Consider the following 21663-nt stretch of genomic DNA (forward strand, 5'->3'; position numbering starts at 1 on the left):
ATGATGCATTGCATCTTATCAGGAATCAGGAATATTTTATTTGTCACCGTGTGTTACCACAGCGAAATTCGTCTTTGGCCACCCCAGTTCACATTACACATACTGAGGCAAAGACTGACAAGCAAACAGGCTATAAACAAGGGTTAAGTTTTTATTTTATTATTTTTTTTTTTTTTTTGCGTTCAGGAGAGTCACAGATAACAGGTAATTAGGTAGTAGGGTGTTACGTATGATGGGCAAGTAACAGTGGGGTGATTTTAAAGCCTTGGGCTGCAGTCTCCCATCAGGGGGCGATTGCCCTCACAGCTCTTGGGAAGAAGCTGTTTCTAAGTTTATTTGTTTTGGCTTTGATGCTTCTGAAGCGTTTACCTGATGGGAGAGGGGCAAACAGCGCATTGCCTGGGTGGGTGGGATCAGTGGAGATGCGTCTGGCCCTTCTTTGGACTTGTTCTGCATAAATTGAGTCTATATCCTGCAAGATGGCATCCCACAATCGCCTGTGCTGTTTTCACCACCCGTGTTAAGTCCTTCCTCTCCTGGACTGTGCAGCTCCCTTAACAAACAGTAATGCTGATACATAAAACACTCTCTATGGTAGCTCTGTAGAAGTTCTTTAGCAGTTTAGTGGAAAGTTCAGACCTTTTCATTTTCAGTGAGGAAGAAGAGCCGTTGTTGGGCCTTCTTCACCAGGAGGGAGGTGGTCACAGTCCAGGAGAGGTCAGAGGAGATGTGAATGCCCAGGAACCTAATACTGTCCACATGCTCCACCACCTTCCCCTGTATGTAGAGTGGAGCGTGTTCAGTCCTCCTGGACCTCCTTTAGTCTATTATTACCTCCTTGGTCTTACTGGTGTTCAGGATCAGGTTGTTCCTGGGGCACCACTGTGGGAGATTGCTGACCTCATCCCTGTAGTGGGACTTATCATTGTTGGAGATGACACCCACTACAGTGGTGTCGTCTGCAAACTTCAACCCCTGTGTTTGTGGGGTGGACAGTAGAACAGTCCTGGGTGAAAAGGGTTATACATTTCTATGGTAATGTGTGTGTCTTTAATAAAGAGATCAACTAACATTCTTTGGGAGATACTTCCCTAAATGTCTAATTTTCAGGAAGTATTTGCTCCCAAACATTTTTCCTATGTTGAAAATGACTTTTTTATCACACTTAAATATTTCAGATGAAGTTAATTTTAATATCAGACAAAGATCCTATCAAATGATCACTGCAGGGAGAATTTGGCCCACACATCTTTGCTAAATTGAATTAATTAGGCCACATTGGAGGGTTTATGAGGATAAATTTTATAAAAGGTTATCTGGATTGGAAACACTTTGACTTAGCCACTCCAAAACATTTTTTGTTATGCTAGCCATTCAAAGGGGTATTTGCCTGCATGTTTTCAATCATTATTCTGCTTAATAACAACAACCACCATGTGGTGGCTGTCGGTTTTAGGCTCCCTGTTTGAAATGATGTATTAGTTTTACTCCAAATGCAACAGGGTGCACACCTTCCAAAAGGTTCTACTCTCGTCTCTCAAATCCCAAAATAATTTCCCCAAGACATTGTTTAACAAATATGAGATGAGTCTTTTTGTTCAGCGGTGAGGTTGACCTCAGATCTCGTCCACTGATATAATGTGTAGCCCATCTCTTTCTTGTTGTTGAATCAGGAACCCGGACCTTAACTAATGCAAATCAAGCCTACAGTGCTTTAGATGTGGTTCTGGGTTCTATTGCGACCTCCTAGATGAGTCGTTGACGGCACGTGTAGTAAGTTCAGTGGGCCAACCACTCCTGAGCAGGTTCACCATGGTTCCATCATGGAGGCGGGATGTGAGGAGGCAAGTACAGTTTCAATATTTCCACAGGTCAGATTGGACTGATTTTTTTCTCTTGAAAAATGGAATTATAATTTGAAAACAGCATTTTCCATTCACTCAGGCTGTTTATTGTTTTAAAATTGTTCAACCATTTGAAACATTTAAGCAAGAGGCAATCTGTAACGGTGCAACAACTTTTTTAAGGCTCAAGTAGCTTTTGGACACATATCCACAGGGTAAGTATAATGATTGTTCTTTTTTTTTATGTATTGCTGCTTTTTATCTCAACCACACACCTCTTGAAAGCAACAGGAAGAGAGCCCCAAGTGGGCGGCAGCGGCCTTAAAATATCCAGCACTCGTGTGAGATGCTGTGGTGAATTAACCCTCTGTAGGATCTTTGAAAAGGACAAAGAGGAGCACTGCCGAACGTGGCAGTCAAGGTCAAACGTGTACTTTTTCTTTCGTGCTGCAAAATGCTTCATTCATAGTCAAATGCAAATCAGCTTGCCGGGAGTTGGTGTGTTTTTTACAGGAGGAAACACAAACTGCTTCTACTCTTTGTGGCAGCCAATTCAATAAAAGAACTTTCCAAAGCAACCATTACCCATAATCCATCACTTGTTCATTTATAAATATGTAAAAGTATATATACAAATATTTTTGTTCAAAATTACTCACATTGAGTCAACGGTGATAAAAGGGCTGTTAAGACAGCGCCATCATTCTTTTAAAATTGATTTCTAATTGCCCTATGAATATTCTAGGACTGCTACAAAGATCTGACAAAGGGGAGGAATCAGTCATGGAGCCCCAGTTTAAGGCCTCAGAGTAACAGCGTCATTACTTATGCTGAATCTGGCACTTTAAGCTGCTGCCTAATAATTTAAAAGTTCTCTCACGAGAGAGAGAGAGAGAGAGAGAGAGAGGCAGAGAGAGAGAGAGAGCATTCATCATTCTGGTTGGAAGCATGCGGCCGTGTGTGAAACACAAGAACAGACAGACAGACGGAGTGAGCAGTGCCTGATAGGATGCAGTTTATAGCAAGCAGCGGAAGTGCGAGGTAGGTTAAGGTCCGGTCATGCATACAGAAAGAGTCTCCCTCATTAACTATCCAGCAGGAGTCTTACTGTTTTTTATTTTGTTTTCAGATCAGCACACCTTCTCTATCAATCCTACCTGTGCTGGTGGATGCTAACTTGATTATAATCAAATGCAACCTATTAAAGGAGAATAGTAAAGTTCCTGTTTATGTAGATGGCAACATCATTAGACTGGATTACAGTACAAATACCATGCCTTCCAATCAAACACTATGAATTTACATGATTAGGGTTTGTAAAAAAATAACCACTGAAAATGTATCTTCTTGGGCAATTTGTGGGGGAACCAGGCCAGAATCATTACCCCTCTAACCACCTCTTGAGACAAAATAGTACCTTTTTGAAATTATGGGCAAACATCATTACTTTGGTCTCACCTGCCAAAGGGACGATTTTTTTTCTCCCAGAAGTGCTGTTGTTGATTCAGATAGCATTTTTCAAAATAAGTCATGCTGTTGTTGTTTTCAGAGAGAAGAGGCTTTCTGCTTCAACTCTTCCAAACGAGCCATACTTGCTCAGTCTTCCTCTGCTTGTCCTGTCACAACAAGTAATGTTTAACATGCTAACTTAGGCCTGAAAGTCTACTTTGCAGTACCCTGTAACCTTCTCTACAATCATCATCAACAGTCACAAGGGAACGCTCACATTTTCAGTCTTCCTTAGCATGAAGACACACTGCTTCTCTAGGATCATCAGCACGGTTTGCGTAAACAAGTTTTTATGGCTCACTGATTTTGTCTTTATAGAGCTATTACGACTATGCATTTCCACCTTGTTCTCAGTCCAGTACAATTATCCCACTTTTGTGTTTGAGTCGAATAGGATCCGAGCAAGATTGTTCAAAGAAACAAAAAGGAAAAAAAAAAAAGAAAAAAAAAATGCGTTGCGTGTTTTCTCGTCTCTTCTGTTTGTTGTCTTGTATTATCCACCGGTAGCCTCGTGAGACCATCCTGACCTCGCGAGCTTTCAAGGTTTCACTCGCAGATCAGTCTGGCTACTTTCCGTTAAAGAAAATTTGGAGCCGTTCACCAAACGAACGTCCAATCAGCGTTGGCTTTGAGGCAGGTTGAGGTGTGACGCAACGAGAAGTGTGACAGTTCAGTCTAAAGAACATGGCGGCTTCAGCCGATGAAACTAGCGTTAGCGTGGCTATCGAGCAAGTTTTATCGGAATTACAGAGTATTTCTTCACTGAAAGAAGAGCAAAACACTGCTCTGGAGGCTTTTCTCAGAGGAAAAGATGTTTTTGCTATTCTCCCGACTGGTTTCGGCAAGAGCATGTGGTTGTGTTTTCGTAGTCGCTGTTAGTACGTCATATGCTTCGTTGATCTGATTGGTTTATTTGGCCCGTCTATCACCAACATAGGCCAATCAGCTAACCAGTATTTTCGCCCCTTCCCAAAATTACTTCAACGGAAGGTTTCCAGATGGATATGCGGAGCAAATCCATCTGGCAGAGTCAGGTTAATCCACCAGGCCCTTACTTTCAGTTTCTGGATAATTTCTCAGACTTCTTACCTGATTCAGTGTTAAATACTGACAAGGTTATTATAGTGGGGATTTTAACATTCATGTAGACACTGAATATGATAACCTTAATGTAGCCTTTAATACTTTCCTAGATGTAATTGCTTTTGCTCTAAATGTGCATAAAACGACGCAGTCCTGGCTTCATATTTTGGAGCTTGTGCTGACATATGGCATTGATTGTGAAGAATTAACAGTATTTCCTTACAACCCTGTTCCTGTCTCACCATTTTTAATAACCTTTTAGTTCATTTTCACTGAATTCTCCACCCCCCACCCCTCAAAAAAGAAGGTTTCACTATAGTATATCTTTATCAGATAATGCTGTATCATACGTTAAAGAGTCTGACCCCCTTTATGCCCACCAAATGGCAATGATGTTGTTTCTTCCCATTCACAAATTGACGCCTTTGATGATGCCATCACTTCCTCGATGTGTTTAGCATTAGACAACATAGCCACCTTGGAAAAGAAGGGGATTATTCACAGGGAGCTGGTACCCTGGTTTATTTTAGACCTGTGTTCTTTGAAGCATAATGTTAGGAAATTGGAGAGAAAATAGTGCTTTGTACATCTACAGGAATCCTACCTAATCTGGAAAAACAGTGTACTGTTGTATAAAAAGACCATTCGCAGAGTTAGAGCAGCATAGTTTTCATCATTAACTTGATTGATTGATTGATGTTGCAATCTAATCAAAATTGTTTGATTTTGTAAAGTGCCTTGAGATGACATGTTTCATGATTTGGCGCTATATAAATAAATTGAATTGAATTGAATCATTAATAGGGGAGAATAAAAATAATTCCAGGTTTCTCTTTAGTACAGTTGCCAAACTTAGATAGAGTCATAGCTCTGTTGATCCATCCATTCCATTAGCTCTCAGCAGTAATGAGTTTATGGGACTCTTCATAAATAAAATTGATTCTAAATAAAAATAAAATAATTGCCATCCTCCCAAACCTGATTACCCTGTCCTCTGTAAGTGAGGCCGCGTTGGAGGAATTTTTAAAGCCTGTTTAGACGCAGTAGAGCTTTCTGAGCTATCTAAAATGTTAGCTTCATCTAAACTCAATCCCAGCCAAGTTATTTAAGGAAGTATTCCCTTTGACTAGTGCCTCCGTTTTAGATGTGATTAATCTAGCCTTTGTAAATGGATTTGTACCACAGGCTTTTAAAGTAGCTGTTATTAAACCTTTACTTAAGAAACCCTCTCTTGATCAAGATGATTTAAGAAAATTACAGACCAATATCCAACCTTTTCTTATCTACAATTCTTGAGAAAGTAGTTGCTAATCAACTATGTGAACATTTACAAAGTAATGACCTACTTGAGGAGTTTCAGTCAGGCTTTAGAGCTCATCATAGCACTGAAACAGCTCTGGTGAAGGTCACTAATGATATTCTCATGGCCTCAGATAATGTACTTGTGTCTGTACTTGTCCTGTTAGATCTCAGTGATGCATTTGATACAGTTGATCACAATATTCTCCTAGAAAGATTTGAGCATACTGTAGGGATTAAGGGGAAAGCATTGGGCTGGTTTAAATCTTATCTGGTGGACAGATTCCAGTTTGTTCATGTTAATAATAAATCTTCTTCTCTAGGGTTACTTGTGGAGTACCACAGGGTTTCAATCATTGGGCCAATTCTCTTCACTATATATTTATATATATATATATATATATATATATATATATATATATTAGGGCTGTCAAAATAACGCGTTAATTTCGATTAATTAATTTAAAAAAAAATTAACGGATTAAAAAAAATAACGCAGATTAATCGGTGAGGCGCACCTCCCCTGGGGGGGCGCCAAAGAGTCACAGGGGAGGCGCATGAAGACAGAGACGAAGAAAGCGCTGCCGCTCAACTCTGTGAAACTATTCAGTTTGAGCGCGCAGGAACCAATCCAAGCACGCAGTGAAACAACTCTCAATGGTCAAAACCGGTCTGGCAAGGTCTGAAAAACTCTTCTCAACCCGCTGTCCTCACGCGCTACTTTGCTCGCGCGTACCTGCTCGTTTCACGCTCAACAGCAGCTGTGCACTCGCTCAGCAGTTAAAGCCAATCACAGACAGTTTTTTTCCCCATCCAATCAGAGTATGGCTTGCAAATACTGAATTCAGATGAATTAAATTAAATGCTGCAGCCATAGGCAGAAATTACTAAACATTAAAAACAAATAAAAAGTTTCATATTTTAGCTTAAAATATTTAGGCTAAAGTATTTAGACTAAAATATTAGAGTTACTAAGTGACCTGTGAAAAATGTTTTTGTCTCTTTTCTTTCCAGCTTCTGGGAGGTGATGGAAAAGTTTATTCTGATCATAATCATCATGAATGTCATCATTATTTAAAGAGCACTTTAACATGAGGTAAAACAAAGTGCCAAACATCAGAAATACATCAGATAAGAGATAACAACTAATAAAATGCTTGTTTGTTAAAATAGCACTAGGTCTAAATTATGTATAATTAGCCTAAAAAGTAGATTGGAATATGGAATATGTTGACGTCTGTTAAATTCAGGTTATCTTTTTATTATTATTTCAGTTGACATCTCCTGTTGAAGTGAGTTCAGTTTGACATTGGCATCTGTTTAGTTCAGTTTGTCTGCTGTTGAAAACAGCACTTTAATGTATCTAATGCTGATTATTCATTGAATCATTTGAATTTAAATATTTTAAATAGTTTCACAGCAAAAATTATATGTGATTAATTTAGATTAATTAATTACAGAGTATGTAATTAATTAGATTAATTTTTTTATCGATTGACAGCCCTAATATATATATATATATATATATATATATATATATATATATATATATATATATATATATATATATATATATATATATATATATATATGCTCCCGATTGGGAAAATTAGCAGACGGCATGGGATTAATTTCCAATGTTATACTGATGACACTCCATATTTATCCATAAACCCTGATGAATCAAATCAGTTAATTCGACTATAGGCATGTCTTGATGACATCAAAACCTAGATGACCATAACCTTTCTGCTTCTAAATTCTGAAAAGACAGAAGCTGTCATTTTTGGACCAGAGTCCTGAAGGAATACATTTCTTGATCAATCACCTAATCTGGATGGCATTAATTGGCCTCTGGAAATAAAGTAAAAAACCTTGGTGTTATTTTTGACCAGGACATGTAATTTAAATCCCATATCAATCAGGTTTCAATGGTTTCCTTTTTTCAACTCCAGAATATTGCCAAAATTAGAAATATTCTGTCCAAGAGTGATGCTGAATGCTGAAAAAACTAGTCCATGTTTGTTACTAAAAGGCTGGACTATTGTAATTATTTACTATCAGGAAGTCCACAAAATGCAGTTCAAAGCCTTCAGCTGATCCAAAATGCTGCAGCAAGAGTTCTGATGAAAATCAACAAAAGAGATCGTATTTCTTCCGTTTTAGCTTTCCTTCAATGGCTTCCTGTTAAATCAATAATTAAATTTAAAATACTCACATGAAGCTTAATAATCAAGCTCCATCATATATCAGAGCTCTGATTACCCCGTATGTTCCTAACAGAGCACTTCGCTCTCAGACTGCAGGTCTGCTGGTGGTTCCTAGAGTCTCTAAAACCAGAATGGGAGGCAGATCCTTTAGCTATCAGGCTCCTCTCCTGTGGAACCAACTCCCAGTTTTGGTCCGTGAGGCAGACACCCTGTCTACTTTTAAGACTAAGCTTAAAACTTTCCTTTTTCATAAAGCTTATAGTTAGAGTGGCTTAGCTTACCCTGACCTATCTCGATAGTTATGCTGCTATATGCGTAGGCTGCTGGAAGACATCAGGGTCTAGTTTTCTCACTCTGCTGAGTTCACCTACTGTTCTCTTATTTGCATTGTTTGTTGTTATTTCAACTTCTCTGTCTTTTTTCACTGCATGGTAGGTACACCAGGTGTGGCATAGCTGTGACATCATCCAGGGAAGAAGATCATCTGGCAATACCCTCTAATATAGAAAGGAATATATGTTTGGTGTGTCTCTGCTCCGTCTTCTCTAATCCCCAGCCGGCCGAGGCAGATGACTGTTGACACTGAGTCTGGTTCTGCTGGAGGTTTTCTTCCCTGTTAAAGGGGTGTGTTCCTCTCCACTGTCGCTTCATGCTTGCTCAGAATGAGGGATTGCAACAAAGCCATCGACAATGCAGACCACAGTCCAGTGTGGCTCTACGCTTTTCAGGAGGAGTGAAAACTGCTTGTCAAAACTCAATGCAATTTAATGGGTCTCTTTAGACAGGAAACCTTTTCACAAATCTGTTTGATTTGATTGAATTTGACTTTGTAAAGTGCCTTGAGATGACATGTATTGTTAATTGTACACTACACTACACACACACACACACACACACACACACACACACACACACATATCTATCTATCTATCTATCTATCTATCTAGATAGATAGATAGATAGATAGATAGATAGATAGATAGATAGATAGATAGATAGATAGATAGATAGATAGATAGATAGATAGATATAGGATAAACCAAACCTATCTAATTTTGTCATGTTTGTCCAAAGGGTGTTGTTCCAGAGTCCTGATGCAACTGTGGTTGTGTTACCATTTTGCAATAAGAAGTTCTCTTGGCAACCCATCAACACAAGCTGTGACTCTTCAGTTTTTTTAACTGTCATGTCAGGAACTTTCCGACACATCCTAACTGATGCTTGTAGAGTCTGGGATGGGTCTCCGAGGGTTTTGTACTGCATGTACCTCTGACCTGATCTACCCTCTTCCTTCAACACTCTTAAAGTAGGTGCAGCATCTGTAGTGTTCGTATCAAACTATAGTGCTGCTTACTGATTGTCTTCCCTCCTCTGAAACAAGCTTCAACAACTTTTTGTATTTAATGAATCTTATATCATCTTAGCAATGATGTTCATCAAACCAATAAAAGGAAAAACAAGATTCTTTTTTTGTAAGTGAGAGTCTCCTGAATAGTTTCAATTTATCACATTCAGCAACACTGATTCCATTCAATTTCTTAAAATGGGTTCTCCCCTCTGACTAAACAGTAAGCATCACACCTTTCTAACTTTTAGTGAAACAGCACATTGCAGAAGTATCCACAGCCCTTAAACTTTTTCACATGTTATTAAGTCACTACCCAAAACCTTAATGTATTTCATGTGACAAACCAACACAAAGAACTGCATACTTGTGACCTGGAAAAAGAGATGCATGGTTTTCCAACTTCATTTTAAGAAACAATCTGAAAAAATGTTCCGTGCATGCTTCAACCTTGATCCTGATACTTCTAAATGAAAATCCAGTGCAATAGAGTCCACTAATGTGGAATTTGGCCTCAGTATACATTCAGTGGTTCTTTGAAGGCCTCAGACTTTCAGTAGAGAACATTTGTGAACAAACAGCACCATGGCAACCAAAGGACAAGGCAGACAGGTCAGACATAAAGTTATGGAGAAGACTGAAGTAGAGTTTGGTATCTGTATCCCAGAGCAGTGCCTTAGTAACGCAAAGAAGCAATTAGTAAGAGAAGCAGCCACTCAAGACCCACTCCAACACTCTAAATCACCCTGGAATCACCATCATGATGGTGAAACATAGTAGATGCAGCATCATGCTGTGGGGTTGCTTTTGTTCAGTGGGGACAGAGAAGCGAATTGAGGTGATGAAAATATGCAGGGTATCCTCTTCAGGTTATCTTTTAGCTTTAAAATGTAAATTATGCAACCCTTTATGTTAGATCACAAAAAAATCCCAATAAATTACTAAATGTAAAAAAAAAAAGTTCAAGATCGTTAAGATGTTCAAGTTAAAGGCTTACTTGACATCTGTAGGTTATTTCTAACGTCAACATGTATTATCATGACTACATCATGTAGTCTGTTGTTCTGATCCAAGCACAACAGCCAACGGGGACTTGATGAGCAAAAACTGCATCAACCCTGTAGCGATGGGGGGAAAGCAACAAATCCATCACCAAACTAGGTGACCCTACCAAAACATCTTCCATCACATTTATAATTTGGATTTAGTTGAAACCTAACTGAACGGCAGTGCTAAGCACTCCCCATAACCACTGCACACAGAGCTTTTACAGTGAAAATGAAGCCATGCAGGCCTGTGATTGGCAGATCAGATTAACGTGACTGGCAGTGGTCCCAAACATGCCCAGCGGTGTGCCGTTAACGCCCACGCCCGGGCAGCCATTTGCCCTGTTCTCCTACTCAGAGTCAGCTCTGCTGCTGTTTACCCGTCAGACTCTATTTACTCTGCCAGACCTTGTCAACTGTTTGCAGGAGATCATCTGCATTTCCCTCTCGGTGGCCTCAGACAAAAGCATTTAGCCAGCCTTCGCTGTGGTGCATCTGATGGCTGATACAAACCTGTGGATGTGATTGGCAAGGATCAAAATGCAAGGTTGCTGATCATCACCCCAACCAGCAAGAGGAAAGCAGTTAAAAGACACACACAAGTGGATTAGTTATCTTAGTGGCACTTTAGCGCCTTTGTTTTTGTTGCATCACTGATCCCAAACTAACAGCCCAATACAGAAGGCGTCACTGAGCAATAAGGGTTCACGCTTGAGCAGGTTCCTGAAATCAGTTTCACGGACAGGCCGGATATCAATGAAAACAGGCTGTGGCAATGAGTGATGATGTTGCCATGACAACAGGGAGGCTGAGCGTGCAGCCTGGCTTTGGTATCTTCAGGCATGCGGCAGGCAGCACCCAGACGGTATAAGTTTTTAACCTCTTAAGTGGCAGAAAGCAAGCTGCAGTCTCAGATGGGATCATGGAATGAGGGTTAGGGGGCTGTGTGTGGGCGGGTGAGGGTGAATGATGTTTTGTCTTTGTTTAAGGGGAGGATTTAAAGTCAGGCATCAGTTAAAGCTCTGCTTCAGAGGGCAGATATGAGGATGAGAAAGGTGGGGGTGTTATTTCTTGCTTCTTTTTTTTTTTTTGTTACCATCCAGATCCAGAAAAGGCCAACTACAGAGATATGAGAGGGACAAACAAACAGATTAACACATGGAAGCACATACATACACACAGGCAGGAAAATAAAACAGTCAGAAACACAGCTAAGCTAAACGTTCCCTCTGATTCACAAAACTCAACACTTACAGTTTGAAATTAAAGAGGCAGTGTCAAGAGTTTGAAAAGACAAGATGATGGTTATAGCAAAACAACCCGAGAAAAGTTCAAAAAGAGACGTCATTTATACTGTCCACTCAGCTGTGAGGCTTATTGTTGTCTGTCCTGCCCACCGGGGTCTGCTAGGATTCTTCTTGAATGTCTACGTGCCGCCCTGATTTTCATGACTGCCCTGACTGTATGTGGCAACAGCAACAATGAAACCCTCATTCAAAGGGTGGTGCTGAACACTCAGCAGACTTAAGAAGAGGATGGTCAGATCACAGTCTGAAGAAGAACATAATGTCGACCACAAAGCTTGTTTTTAAGAAAATACAGTGTCAGAAGATTCTTCTGTTTTCCACATTTGGACTATTTATCCCTCAGGAACAAACAGGGTTACAGAATTTTTGGTTTCCTCTAAAATATTATTTCTTAACTCAATTTCAATTGTTTTCTGAAGTTCTTAAGATTCTCTCATATGACCTTTCGTGAACCTTATTATACTCTTGAAATAAAGAATTGAAAAAAACTTTGGTATAATTAGACCATAATCCTGGTTTGAAGTTCCTTCTTTATTAGGTAAAGCACAAGATGTTTGATTTCCATGCTGGCCATAGATCAGAAATTAGCTTTCACTGCTGGGTAACTATGAAAAATGAATTTAGAACAGTAACACAAATTACAATAATTTATGCTCAAATTAGGCTATACATCTAATGAGGTTTCAGTTGCAACATGGGTCCAAGACCTCATGGATCTCTTGAGAAGGTAACCATCCTGTGAGAATGAATATCCATTAGAGCAGTTAAAATCTGCTCATCTTTTGATACGACTACAGCACTATGTTCTCAGGAAGTCACAGCTTTGGTTCCCCATGGAGGATAACTCCACATTACTCTACCACAGCACTTTGTCAGTGAGCTTGTTCAGGGCCCTGAGGGGTTGCTTTCATTAGTTCCTGTTTGCCTCAGACAAACATGAAGTGTTTTGGGTGTGTGTATCAGAGAACATGTGCATGTTCTGTACTGACAGGTGTACAGTATGTGTGATTTAAACACACATACTGTACATGCACAATTAGCTCTCTATGGTCAGAAAAGCGTTGCTGAAACCAAACCCAATATGTACCAGTGTTAAATCCCAGTAAATTGTTTATCAGTACAGGAAAACTAATAACCAATAAAAGGTAGTGAGTGAAAACAATAATCATGAATGGAGTAATACCATTTTCATTTGGTTCAATGTATGTAATTTCCTGGTAAAAAGTTTGGTTTAGCAATGGCGCTGGCTGACAAAGAGCTACATAGAGGTATTGATATTGCTATTATAGTGGATATGGGCCAGGGGACAGTTTCGAGGTATGCTAAGGTTTTAAAACCTTGCTTTCAAACCACTAACATTTCCCACCAGACAGTGTATGTGGTTTAAAGTCTTTTTAAACAGGTTTGCTGCATTGTCATTTTGCCTACAGAGAGAAGCACATATATGCATGACTAAAGTACCAGAGGAATTACATCTATTATTCTGATCAAGTTAACAATGATTTGAAACAAGCTACAAGACTTATCGGGCGTGTCGGTAAAATAAACTATTAAAAGCTTCGTGCATTAACAGACACAATGGCTAACTAACTAACTAGCTAGCTTGTCAGGCTAAGAGATTCATCGAGATAATTATAACTGACCATATGAGTAGAGATATGAAAAAGAAAAAAAAACATAAATAACATGGGGTGTCAGGCTTAAAGCAGTCTATGTCTTTCTCTTTCATTTATATGTAAAACAGGAAGTTGTCCTTGCGATGCTGTCCTGTTGACGGAGCTAGCTAGATAAGACATTATGTGCTCAGACCAAAACACGTGGTTAAAAAAGCATGGAAATAGCCCCCATTGAATAGATAGTTTTTATTTGGCTGCATTTTGTGTATTTGGTAGAAAGATGAACTGGTCGTAGAGCAAAATGAGATTAGCTGACCATAACGTTTTAATGAGTGAGGACTACATTTCATTATCTGTTCTTGAAGATCGAAACTTCTAATAATTTCAAAATTAATAGAGATGTTTGATTTGTGAAAAGGCCACGAAAAAGGCTTTTTGTTTTGGTACTAGAGCCGCCTTAAAGTGATTCAAGCAAAAATGCAGCAACATACATGGATTAGTAAAACCTGGACTCTTTAAAAGACAGTTTGCATTGAATTCATGTTCATGGGATAAATTGGGCGTTTTGGTTTGATTTTAAATATTGCTAAATGTCACCTCCTTCTTTTGTGTCAACTCGTCCTGTGAGGTTGATGCATCATCTCGACTTAGTCACAATAGAAGTTTAATTTGAATAATTTACACTTTCATTAAAAATGCATCGGGGTTAGGGTTATATTATGGAACTAAGGAAAACAATAAAATGTTGATCCTTCTTGCAATTCACAGCCTGGCGGTATGACCTTGGAATCTGAGACCACACAGATTCTTCTGTAAGACAACAAAGGTATTGGATTGTGCATACTCTAAGTCAGCTTCTCAACTGTAATGATTGGAAAAACACACTTCATCCAAAAATAGTATAGAGTCAAATATTGTGTTTGGCTATCTCTTGTTCTTATGTAAACCAAGCATACTGCTTCCTTTGTTCAAACATCAACCTCATAGTCTTTTTTGAGGCACCACCTGTAGACAGTGAAGAGGAGGAATGATGTAATCATAGTGCATGAAACCAAAGCCATTTCTGTTTTTAACCAACTGAGGCTCAACTGTTTGTTAGAATGATGAGCTTCACAAACACTGGCATGATACACGAGAGTTTAATCAACCGATGAATATATACACAAAGAGAAAATTCATGGCATGACATTTCAGGGCCGAAGGCACTGACAGTGCCTAAAGCTATCGATTCGCTTAGGAAATAGAAACAAATCTTTTCATGACATTTTTCCACAGCAATTCATCTATTCATCATACTATGGAGGACCCCATATTAATCAAACTGACAGTCGAATAAAATTCAACATAAATAGTGAATGAATAATATAACATTCTGAAATCAGGTAATCAGTTCTCGTAAACTTATCAAAAATAACATCCAGATAGGAACTTTAGTTAAATACTCTAACCAGCAGTGTGTTTTCGATACAATGCTGAAAAAGCTGTAGTTTTATTCCCAAATTGTGGTCATGTACTACAATGGAGAGTTGCTACTTCTCTTCAGACTACTCATTACTGAGCAATATTGTTATCTTTGGCAAACAAAATACCTTCTTTGCAATCATGTTAATAACCCCTTCATTTATTGCATTATTAATGTGACAACCAGAATGTGTGGGGGGAAAAAACATATGAACGTGACTCAATGACGCAACTTTATTCTAAGCTAAAATTACACTGCACTTCAAAATCAAAATTATTTGGTAACAAATACATGGAGTTACAAAAACATGCAACAAAATGCAGTGTTTATAGAAAAGATGGAACCTGAAATCAGTTGGCTAAAAACAATTTTTAGCCCGACAGGCCCTGACTGGGAACCAATAGGTTAGAAACTAAGAGGTCCAGTCTTTTTCTGATGAGTGAATAGATATACATAATGGCTAACAGGTGGCAGTGGACTGAAAACACTCTTCAGTGTGGATGCTGTTACTGAGCTAAGAGGTTTCAGTTAGCCATTTTAAAGGAGACATATAATGCAAAATCCACTTTTATAGCCCTTAAATACATTTTGTTGTGTAGTTAGAGTCTCTAAGAATGAAGAAAATTTGAATGTAGTCTGTCCAGGAGCTGTGTAGATATCTTTAAATTCCTATTGGATCATATTTTTTAGCCGTTCCATTTCCTCTGTGTTCTATTATGTGTTAACAATCATGTCACATTATTTGCTGCAAAGTCAGGCAAATCCAACATTTTTATTTCTCTGAGTGATTTTATAATCCAAGCTGAAGGATGAAGCTACAAGTGGATATGTCAAAATGTTCGGTTGTTCATTACACCGTCCCTCAGGATACTAAATAAATGGCTGAACGTGATGGAGTGGAAAGCTCTGGAACCCGGAGGGGAGTGGAGTGTGAATTACCTCCTCTAGATTTTACAGACACAGTACCAAATCAAGTTGCTCTCAGACGCACCTCAAAACAGGCAGAAAAAGGGGGAACGTGGGAGTAAATTAACAAGGAATTCAGACCAAAGCGTTGCAGTTCCACTTTCTATAAGCCACAACTGAATAATTTTAATGTGAAAAGGAAGAACTGAAAAGCATGATATGTCCCCTTTAATTTTCAGTGACGTGTTCAAGAATGAGGAAGTATATAAGTTTTAATAAGGTATTTTTTTTAAATATTGTTTTTCTTGTTTTTTTTGTAGCACTAATGGTATTTATTTTATTTTTTTTTACAAAGTAGGCTGACAGGAACGAGAGAGGGGAGAAGATACGCGGGAAAGGAGCACAGGACGGAATCGAACCTGGGTAAGCCGTGTCAAAGGACTAAGGCCTCTGTACATGGGTCATACACACCAGCACTGCGTCATCGGACCACGCTCGGTATTAAACTATTTAAAAGTAAACTGTATTTTCTACAGAGGCTCTTCGGCTGTTCATTCAGGCTACTACAATCAAGAACTGGACTTCTGTAGGTAGGGGAATGTGGGGACGGTTACAGCAGTTTTCATAGTTTTCCCTCAATTTCTCACTGGCTATTTGTATTCTAATTACAATATTTTAACAAATTAAACTCACTTCTGTCCCCTACACACCCATACAATTAGAAGGTGGATCTAAAGCAAGTAAAATGTGTTTGAACAGTTTGTCAAATGTTGCAACTGTACCCATATGAAGAACAATAAAACTCCTTTTTCATCACACATTTTTTCAAATTATTAGGTTATTCAACTATTTAACTGAGTAATGTGTGTTGCATAAGTAATCATATCACATTATCATTACATACCATCACATAAAAAAGTGCATACAATGATGTTATTTTAGAAGATTATGAGAATCCACAATACTTTTTCAAATGTGATGGGGGTAAACCCAAGATGGCGAGAATGAATACAAAAATGAAGACATTGAGGCCAGAGGTACTGCTGGTGACTAAAACCAATTTAATACTGAAAAAAAGATTTAATGCCAGAGACATGAACAGAAACACACACACAATAGGCTGGGAATGTACAAAAGAAGCCAGAATCAACATTAACGCGACTGTGGCTCGATGGGTAGATCTCTTCCAATTGGAAGGCTGTGAGTTTGATTCCAGCTTCCCCTTGTCACATGTTGATGTGCCCCTGGGCAACGCACCTAACCCCAAGCTACCTACCAATCTGCGAGTCAGTGTATGAATATGTGCACATTATCCAGTGTGATTGGGTGAATGTGGCTGTAAAGCGTTTCGAGTGGTCAGTATGATAAAGTTTAGTCCATTTAACATTTAGTTAGTTAAACAGAATGTGGGAAAAATTGCAACAGGATGTTGCAACTCTCCCTCGCCCTAACTACTATGTTTAAAGTAGCTATGCTAGCTTAAAACGTTACATTTAGCCCATGTTGCCTATGACTGTTAGAAGCTAATAAATTGCTGATTCAAATCATATACTTGTTAATTTCTTCATACAGACATTGTGGACATGATAACAAAAAAGTAATAATTTAAAAGACTACTTTTTTACCTTGATTCCCAGTTATCCCAGAAGGAATGATGGGATGTGGCTGCTGACTTCCAGAAGGAAGGAGGGGTGAACTGAGCATATGTTATAGGATTATCATCACCCTAGGTGAGTTGCTTATTAGTTGTGCCTACTCTCTCCTACTGCTAAGTTCACTCATTCACCATGCAGTTCTCGGTTTGCTGTTTTGAACAGTCATTTATCAAAAGAGAATCAATTTGTACCTGGATTGTGACTGTTTTGTCTAATTACAGAGCGTGTGAAATTACCTGAAGCCAACTCCTACAGCTAACAGGAAGGTTAAAAGTATCCAAGAAAATCTGCTATTGTTTTTGCATTTAAACTCTCCACCTCGGTATGTTTTTGAACATGTTTTAACTGGAAAGGCATCCTTCTGTGTTAAAGTTAGGCTCGGCATTTTCTAGGGAACGCACATGGATATATCTGTTTTAGTAATGCTAACTTTACAAATCATTATTAACATAAGATGCCAAAGATAGTTTAAAATGTCAACTCCAAATAATTTTGTCTTTGTTTTAAATTACCAAAATTCTGTTGTAACAATATAAACACGCTGAAAACTGTTAATTACAATGCTTAAATGCAAATCAGAATTAAAATAAAATCTATATTGGACTGTCGGGGTTTCCAAAATCTATGATCGGTGCATCTCTTTCTGGCCAAACAACCCAGTAGAGGAATACTGCAAAAGTCTTGGTGCAAATCTAATTTTTCTGGGTTATGAAAAAAATTATAAAATAGATTGATTCAAGTTAAGCTCAACGTTTTTCTGTGGAAAATGGGATACTCTTTTATCATCAACTTCTTGTTAATGAACAGAAAACTGTTAAAAAGCCTTTTATTTTTATTTCTTGCTTGGTAAGAAACCATAACAACATTACCGAGATTAATATGGTGGAAAACCTAAATATACCCACTGAACACTGGGCAGCCATTGACATGGTTTTTATGATGATTTGAAGTTGGCCAATCAACAATGACCCTACGTAGACAAGGATGTTAACATAACATAACTTTTTTTTGCCTAAATATGTTGAGCAAACTTAGCTTAAAGACAGAATGCCTTTTGCTGGCTAAAATATAAAAGCCCTTACGTTACGTTATGTTTACGCTATGTGTTATGTTTTCTATGTCTTTTTTAAAATGCTGCTTTCATGGTAGACACTACGGTCCTGTTTGTGTTTTTGTTTTCTGCAAAATGCGTTTGACAAAGATATACAACTCTATTTTCATTATTGATTGTTAATAATACATTGATAATAAAATACATGAATAGCTCATATGATTTCAGCATTTTTCAGGTGTAGATTAAAAATAAGAAAATAAGAAAATGGGAAAAAACATTTTAAAGACTTCCCTCATAGGAATAAATAAGTTACGTAGTTTCTCCCATCCTCTCACTTCTTCCTCATGCCATTCATGTCTGCCTTGTGCCCTTTTTCCTTTCTTGCATATTGACTGTGTCTAACCTGTCCTTCCTTTCTCTGCCCGTTGTGCCCTTACTTCTTTACCTTTTCTCTATCCTTCCTTCTGTCCTCCCATCCTTCTGCCCTAACCATATTATCTTCCTTCTTTCCTACATCAGTTATTTTCATTCCTATGTTGTGCTTCTCTCCCCTCCTTGTGTTTTCCCTTCTTCTGGTTTTCTTCTGTCCTTCCTCGCCGTTTCCATATTTAAAAGCTGCCTACTGTAAGGAGCTGCAGTAGAACCAGCCTTTAAAAGTTGGAGGCTGAGCGAACAAGACAGCATCAATCCAGAGTGTGAAACATATTATACAGAGTGATGTATAATAAAAAATAATTGATAAAATATAAACAACAATAATGTTGTTACCCATAATCACATAGAAAATCTAATCTAATTTGTCTTCCAAAAAATGAGGTCAGTTATTTTTGTTTTATTAAACCAAAAAAACTTCGTCTCACATAGGGGCGGCTTGGTTTGGATTGTAGGTTTTCCTTGATAAACTAAACCAGAAAATGTATTTAATCTTTTGATGCTTATTTTGTTATTGCCTTATATTATATGTATATGATGCTGATGACTGTTTGCCCAATAACTGAAGTAATCTGTAAGGAGGCAAGTATACTTTCTCAAAACATTGGATGTTTTACTATTTAAATTGAATTATTAAATGAAATTAACTTGTTGATATGCTACTTTATTGAGATGCACCTGGAGAATGAGCATAACTGGAAGTGGGGCCCACAATTAACAGCCTTGGGGGCCACATACAACCTTGGACCACCTCTGTGCGTTATTGTTCTAAAAGTGGGAGTTATCAGAATAAAAACAATACATTTCGACAGACATATCCGAACTTTTACAGAGGTATGTCTGAGAAAATATAATCTTTGTATACCAATATAAGCAGAAAAGTACTGACGTGATCATCATCAACAAGTGTGGGGTTTTGCACGCTTTTGGCACACATGCAGTCCTTTAAATATCCACCATGGTACCGTAGGACCTTGCTGGTTTATTCAAAGAAAAATGACGCCTCTTGTTTAATGAGATTGCACGGTATGCTTAATTTGTCTGATTTGCTTCAAACTACAAAGCCGTGAGTGTCTGTGAATGCAAACAAAGAGTGAGCCAGAGGCGCGGAGGTGCGCTCTTACCCGCGCAGCCCTGGACGAATACGGATCCTCGAACAGGTTCCAGATCACCGGCTGCCACTTCCTCCACAGGCTGACGTTCCCGTCCGCGGCCAGGTCCTCGATCCCCAGCCTTTTCCCAATCTCGTCGTCCTCCTCGCCGGTGTCCACGTTGAGCTCGAACACGTCCAGCGCCTCTTCCGCGTCCCGGTGCTGCCGGTAGGTCATCCAGCAGCAGGGCTCCACGTCCGTCTCATCGATGCCCCAGAAGGAGAGCTCCTCCTCGAACAGCGGTCCGCACACGTCCGCCGGGCAGTGGAGCTTCCCGGTGCGGTAGTAGTTGAGCACGTAGGCGAAGACGCCGGGGTGGCGGTCGAAGAAGTACTCGTTGGTCCGCGCGTTGTACTCGATGAAGCCGGGGACTTGTTGCAGCTGATCCAGCACGGAGTCGATGTCCGAGTCGGAGGCAAGCAGTGCCAGTCGCGTCCCCGGCAGGGTCTTCAGGGTGCTCTTGTAGGTTTCGTGCCTGGTGCCCCCGACGTTGAGGATTATCCTCTCGTTGTCGTCGAACTTGCCCATCGCTCTGTTTCAGACATGACTTGATGGGATCTCAGGGAGAGACGCAGAGATGGAGGTGGTCGGTGGTGCGCATCCCACGGTTCGCTCTGAGAGCCAACGAAGGCTGCTGGGTGAACCGAACCCGAGCAGAGCGTGAGGAGCTGCTGATGTTGGTGCTGATGCTGCGCGTCTCCGGCGTCCCTGCCCTCTCCAAGACGCACGGCCCGCTCGTCAGCGTCCGGCACGCCGCCTAAAACCGAGGAACGCAGCACCTCTCCGAAATCGATGACGGCATCATCAGAAGCTGTCTGAAAACTATCCGCTCCTTCCTTCTTCTCAGCTGCTCACATCGTCATGTTTTTTTCCCCCAGAGCAAACGATCCGCGCCCATCTTCAGAGCAGCGCTCAGCAGAATCATCCGCGGAGGAAATCTCCACCCTCAGAAAGTCATGATCCTCACTCTGAAACGGGGGAGTCAAGTTTAAAAAAGATTCAGAACGAACCGATTCAACAGGTCTGCTCCGCGTTGCGTTCAGGGTCGGCCCAAGGTTGAATGGGGCCGTCAGTTGCATTTAATATTAGACAAGACCACCGCCCACCAGCCGCCCCACCAACACGCATCTTTTGCCAAGCTCGCTCCCAGAAAGTTCTTTAAGGAGTGGCTGTAGCTAGGGCCGTTTAAATTATTGGGGTGGCAAAAAACAAAAACAAAAAAACAAACAAACAAACAAAAAAAAACACTCGTGAAATCATGAGTTTTACAGGGTTTCCATGCAGTCTGGAAAATTATCGACTCGTCTGAAATTTGATTTCAGCATTTTTTAGGAGTTGATAAAAAAATAAGAAAATAAGAGAATGGAACAAAAATATCCTTTAAAGACTTTAATCCTCTAGAAATAAAGAAGTTATGCAATTTCTCCCATCTTCTCACTTCGTCCCTTCATTTCTTTCTTCATCAAGCCCTTCCTGTCCGCCTTGTGCTCTTTTTGTTTCTTACTTTCTTTCCTTCCATCCTCGTTCCCTTCCTTCCCTTCTCTCTATCCTTCCTTCTGCCCTCCCATCCTTGTGCCCTAACCATCTTATCTTCCTTCCTTCCTACTTCAGTTGTTGTCATTCTTATGTTGTACTTCTCTCCCCTCCTTGTGTTCTCCCTTCTTCTGGTTTTCTTCTGTCTTTCCTTGTAGTTTCCATATTTAAAAGCTGCCTACTGCAAAAATAAGTAACTTGTGTGGCGCTG

At 39.5% G+C, this 21663-nt stretch overlaps 1 protein-coding gene across 13 annotated transcripts in view; it reads right to left on the minus strand.

Annotated features, from left to right (window-relative positions):
- kcnc2 (potassium voltage-gated channel, Shaw-related subfamily, member 2) overlaps positions 1–21458 on the minus strand; it is a 123965-nt gene extending 102507 nt beyond the window's left edge. For 8 of the 13 annotated variants that reach the window (XM_012852747.3, XM_012852750.3, XM_036133661.1 and 5 more), the window contains exon 1: positions 19893–21458. In XM_012852747.3, the coding sequence (XP_012708201.2) occupies positions 19893–20447 (555 nt within the window). In that variant the 5' untranslated portion in view covers positions 20448–21458. The remainder of the gene's footprint in view (positions 1–19892) is intronic. The other 5 variants (XM_036133666.1, XM_012852748.3, XM_012852752.3 and 2 more) reach the window with 2 other exon arrangements.
- Positions 21459–21663: the final 205 nt, after the last annotated feature.

Source organism: Fundulus heteroclitus, unplaced genomic scaffold (assembly GCF_011125445.2).
Source record: "Fundulus heteroclitus isolate FHET01 unplaced genomic scaffold, MU-UCD_Fhet_4.1 scaffold_66, whole genome shotgun sequence".
Classification (NCBI taxonomy): Eukaryota; Metazoa; Chordata; class Actinopteri; order Cyprinodontiformes; family Fundulidae; genus Fundulus; species Fundulus heteroclitus.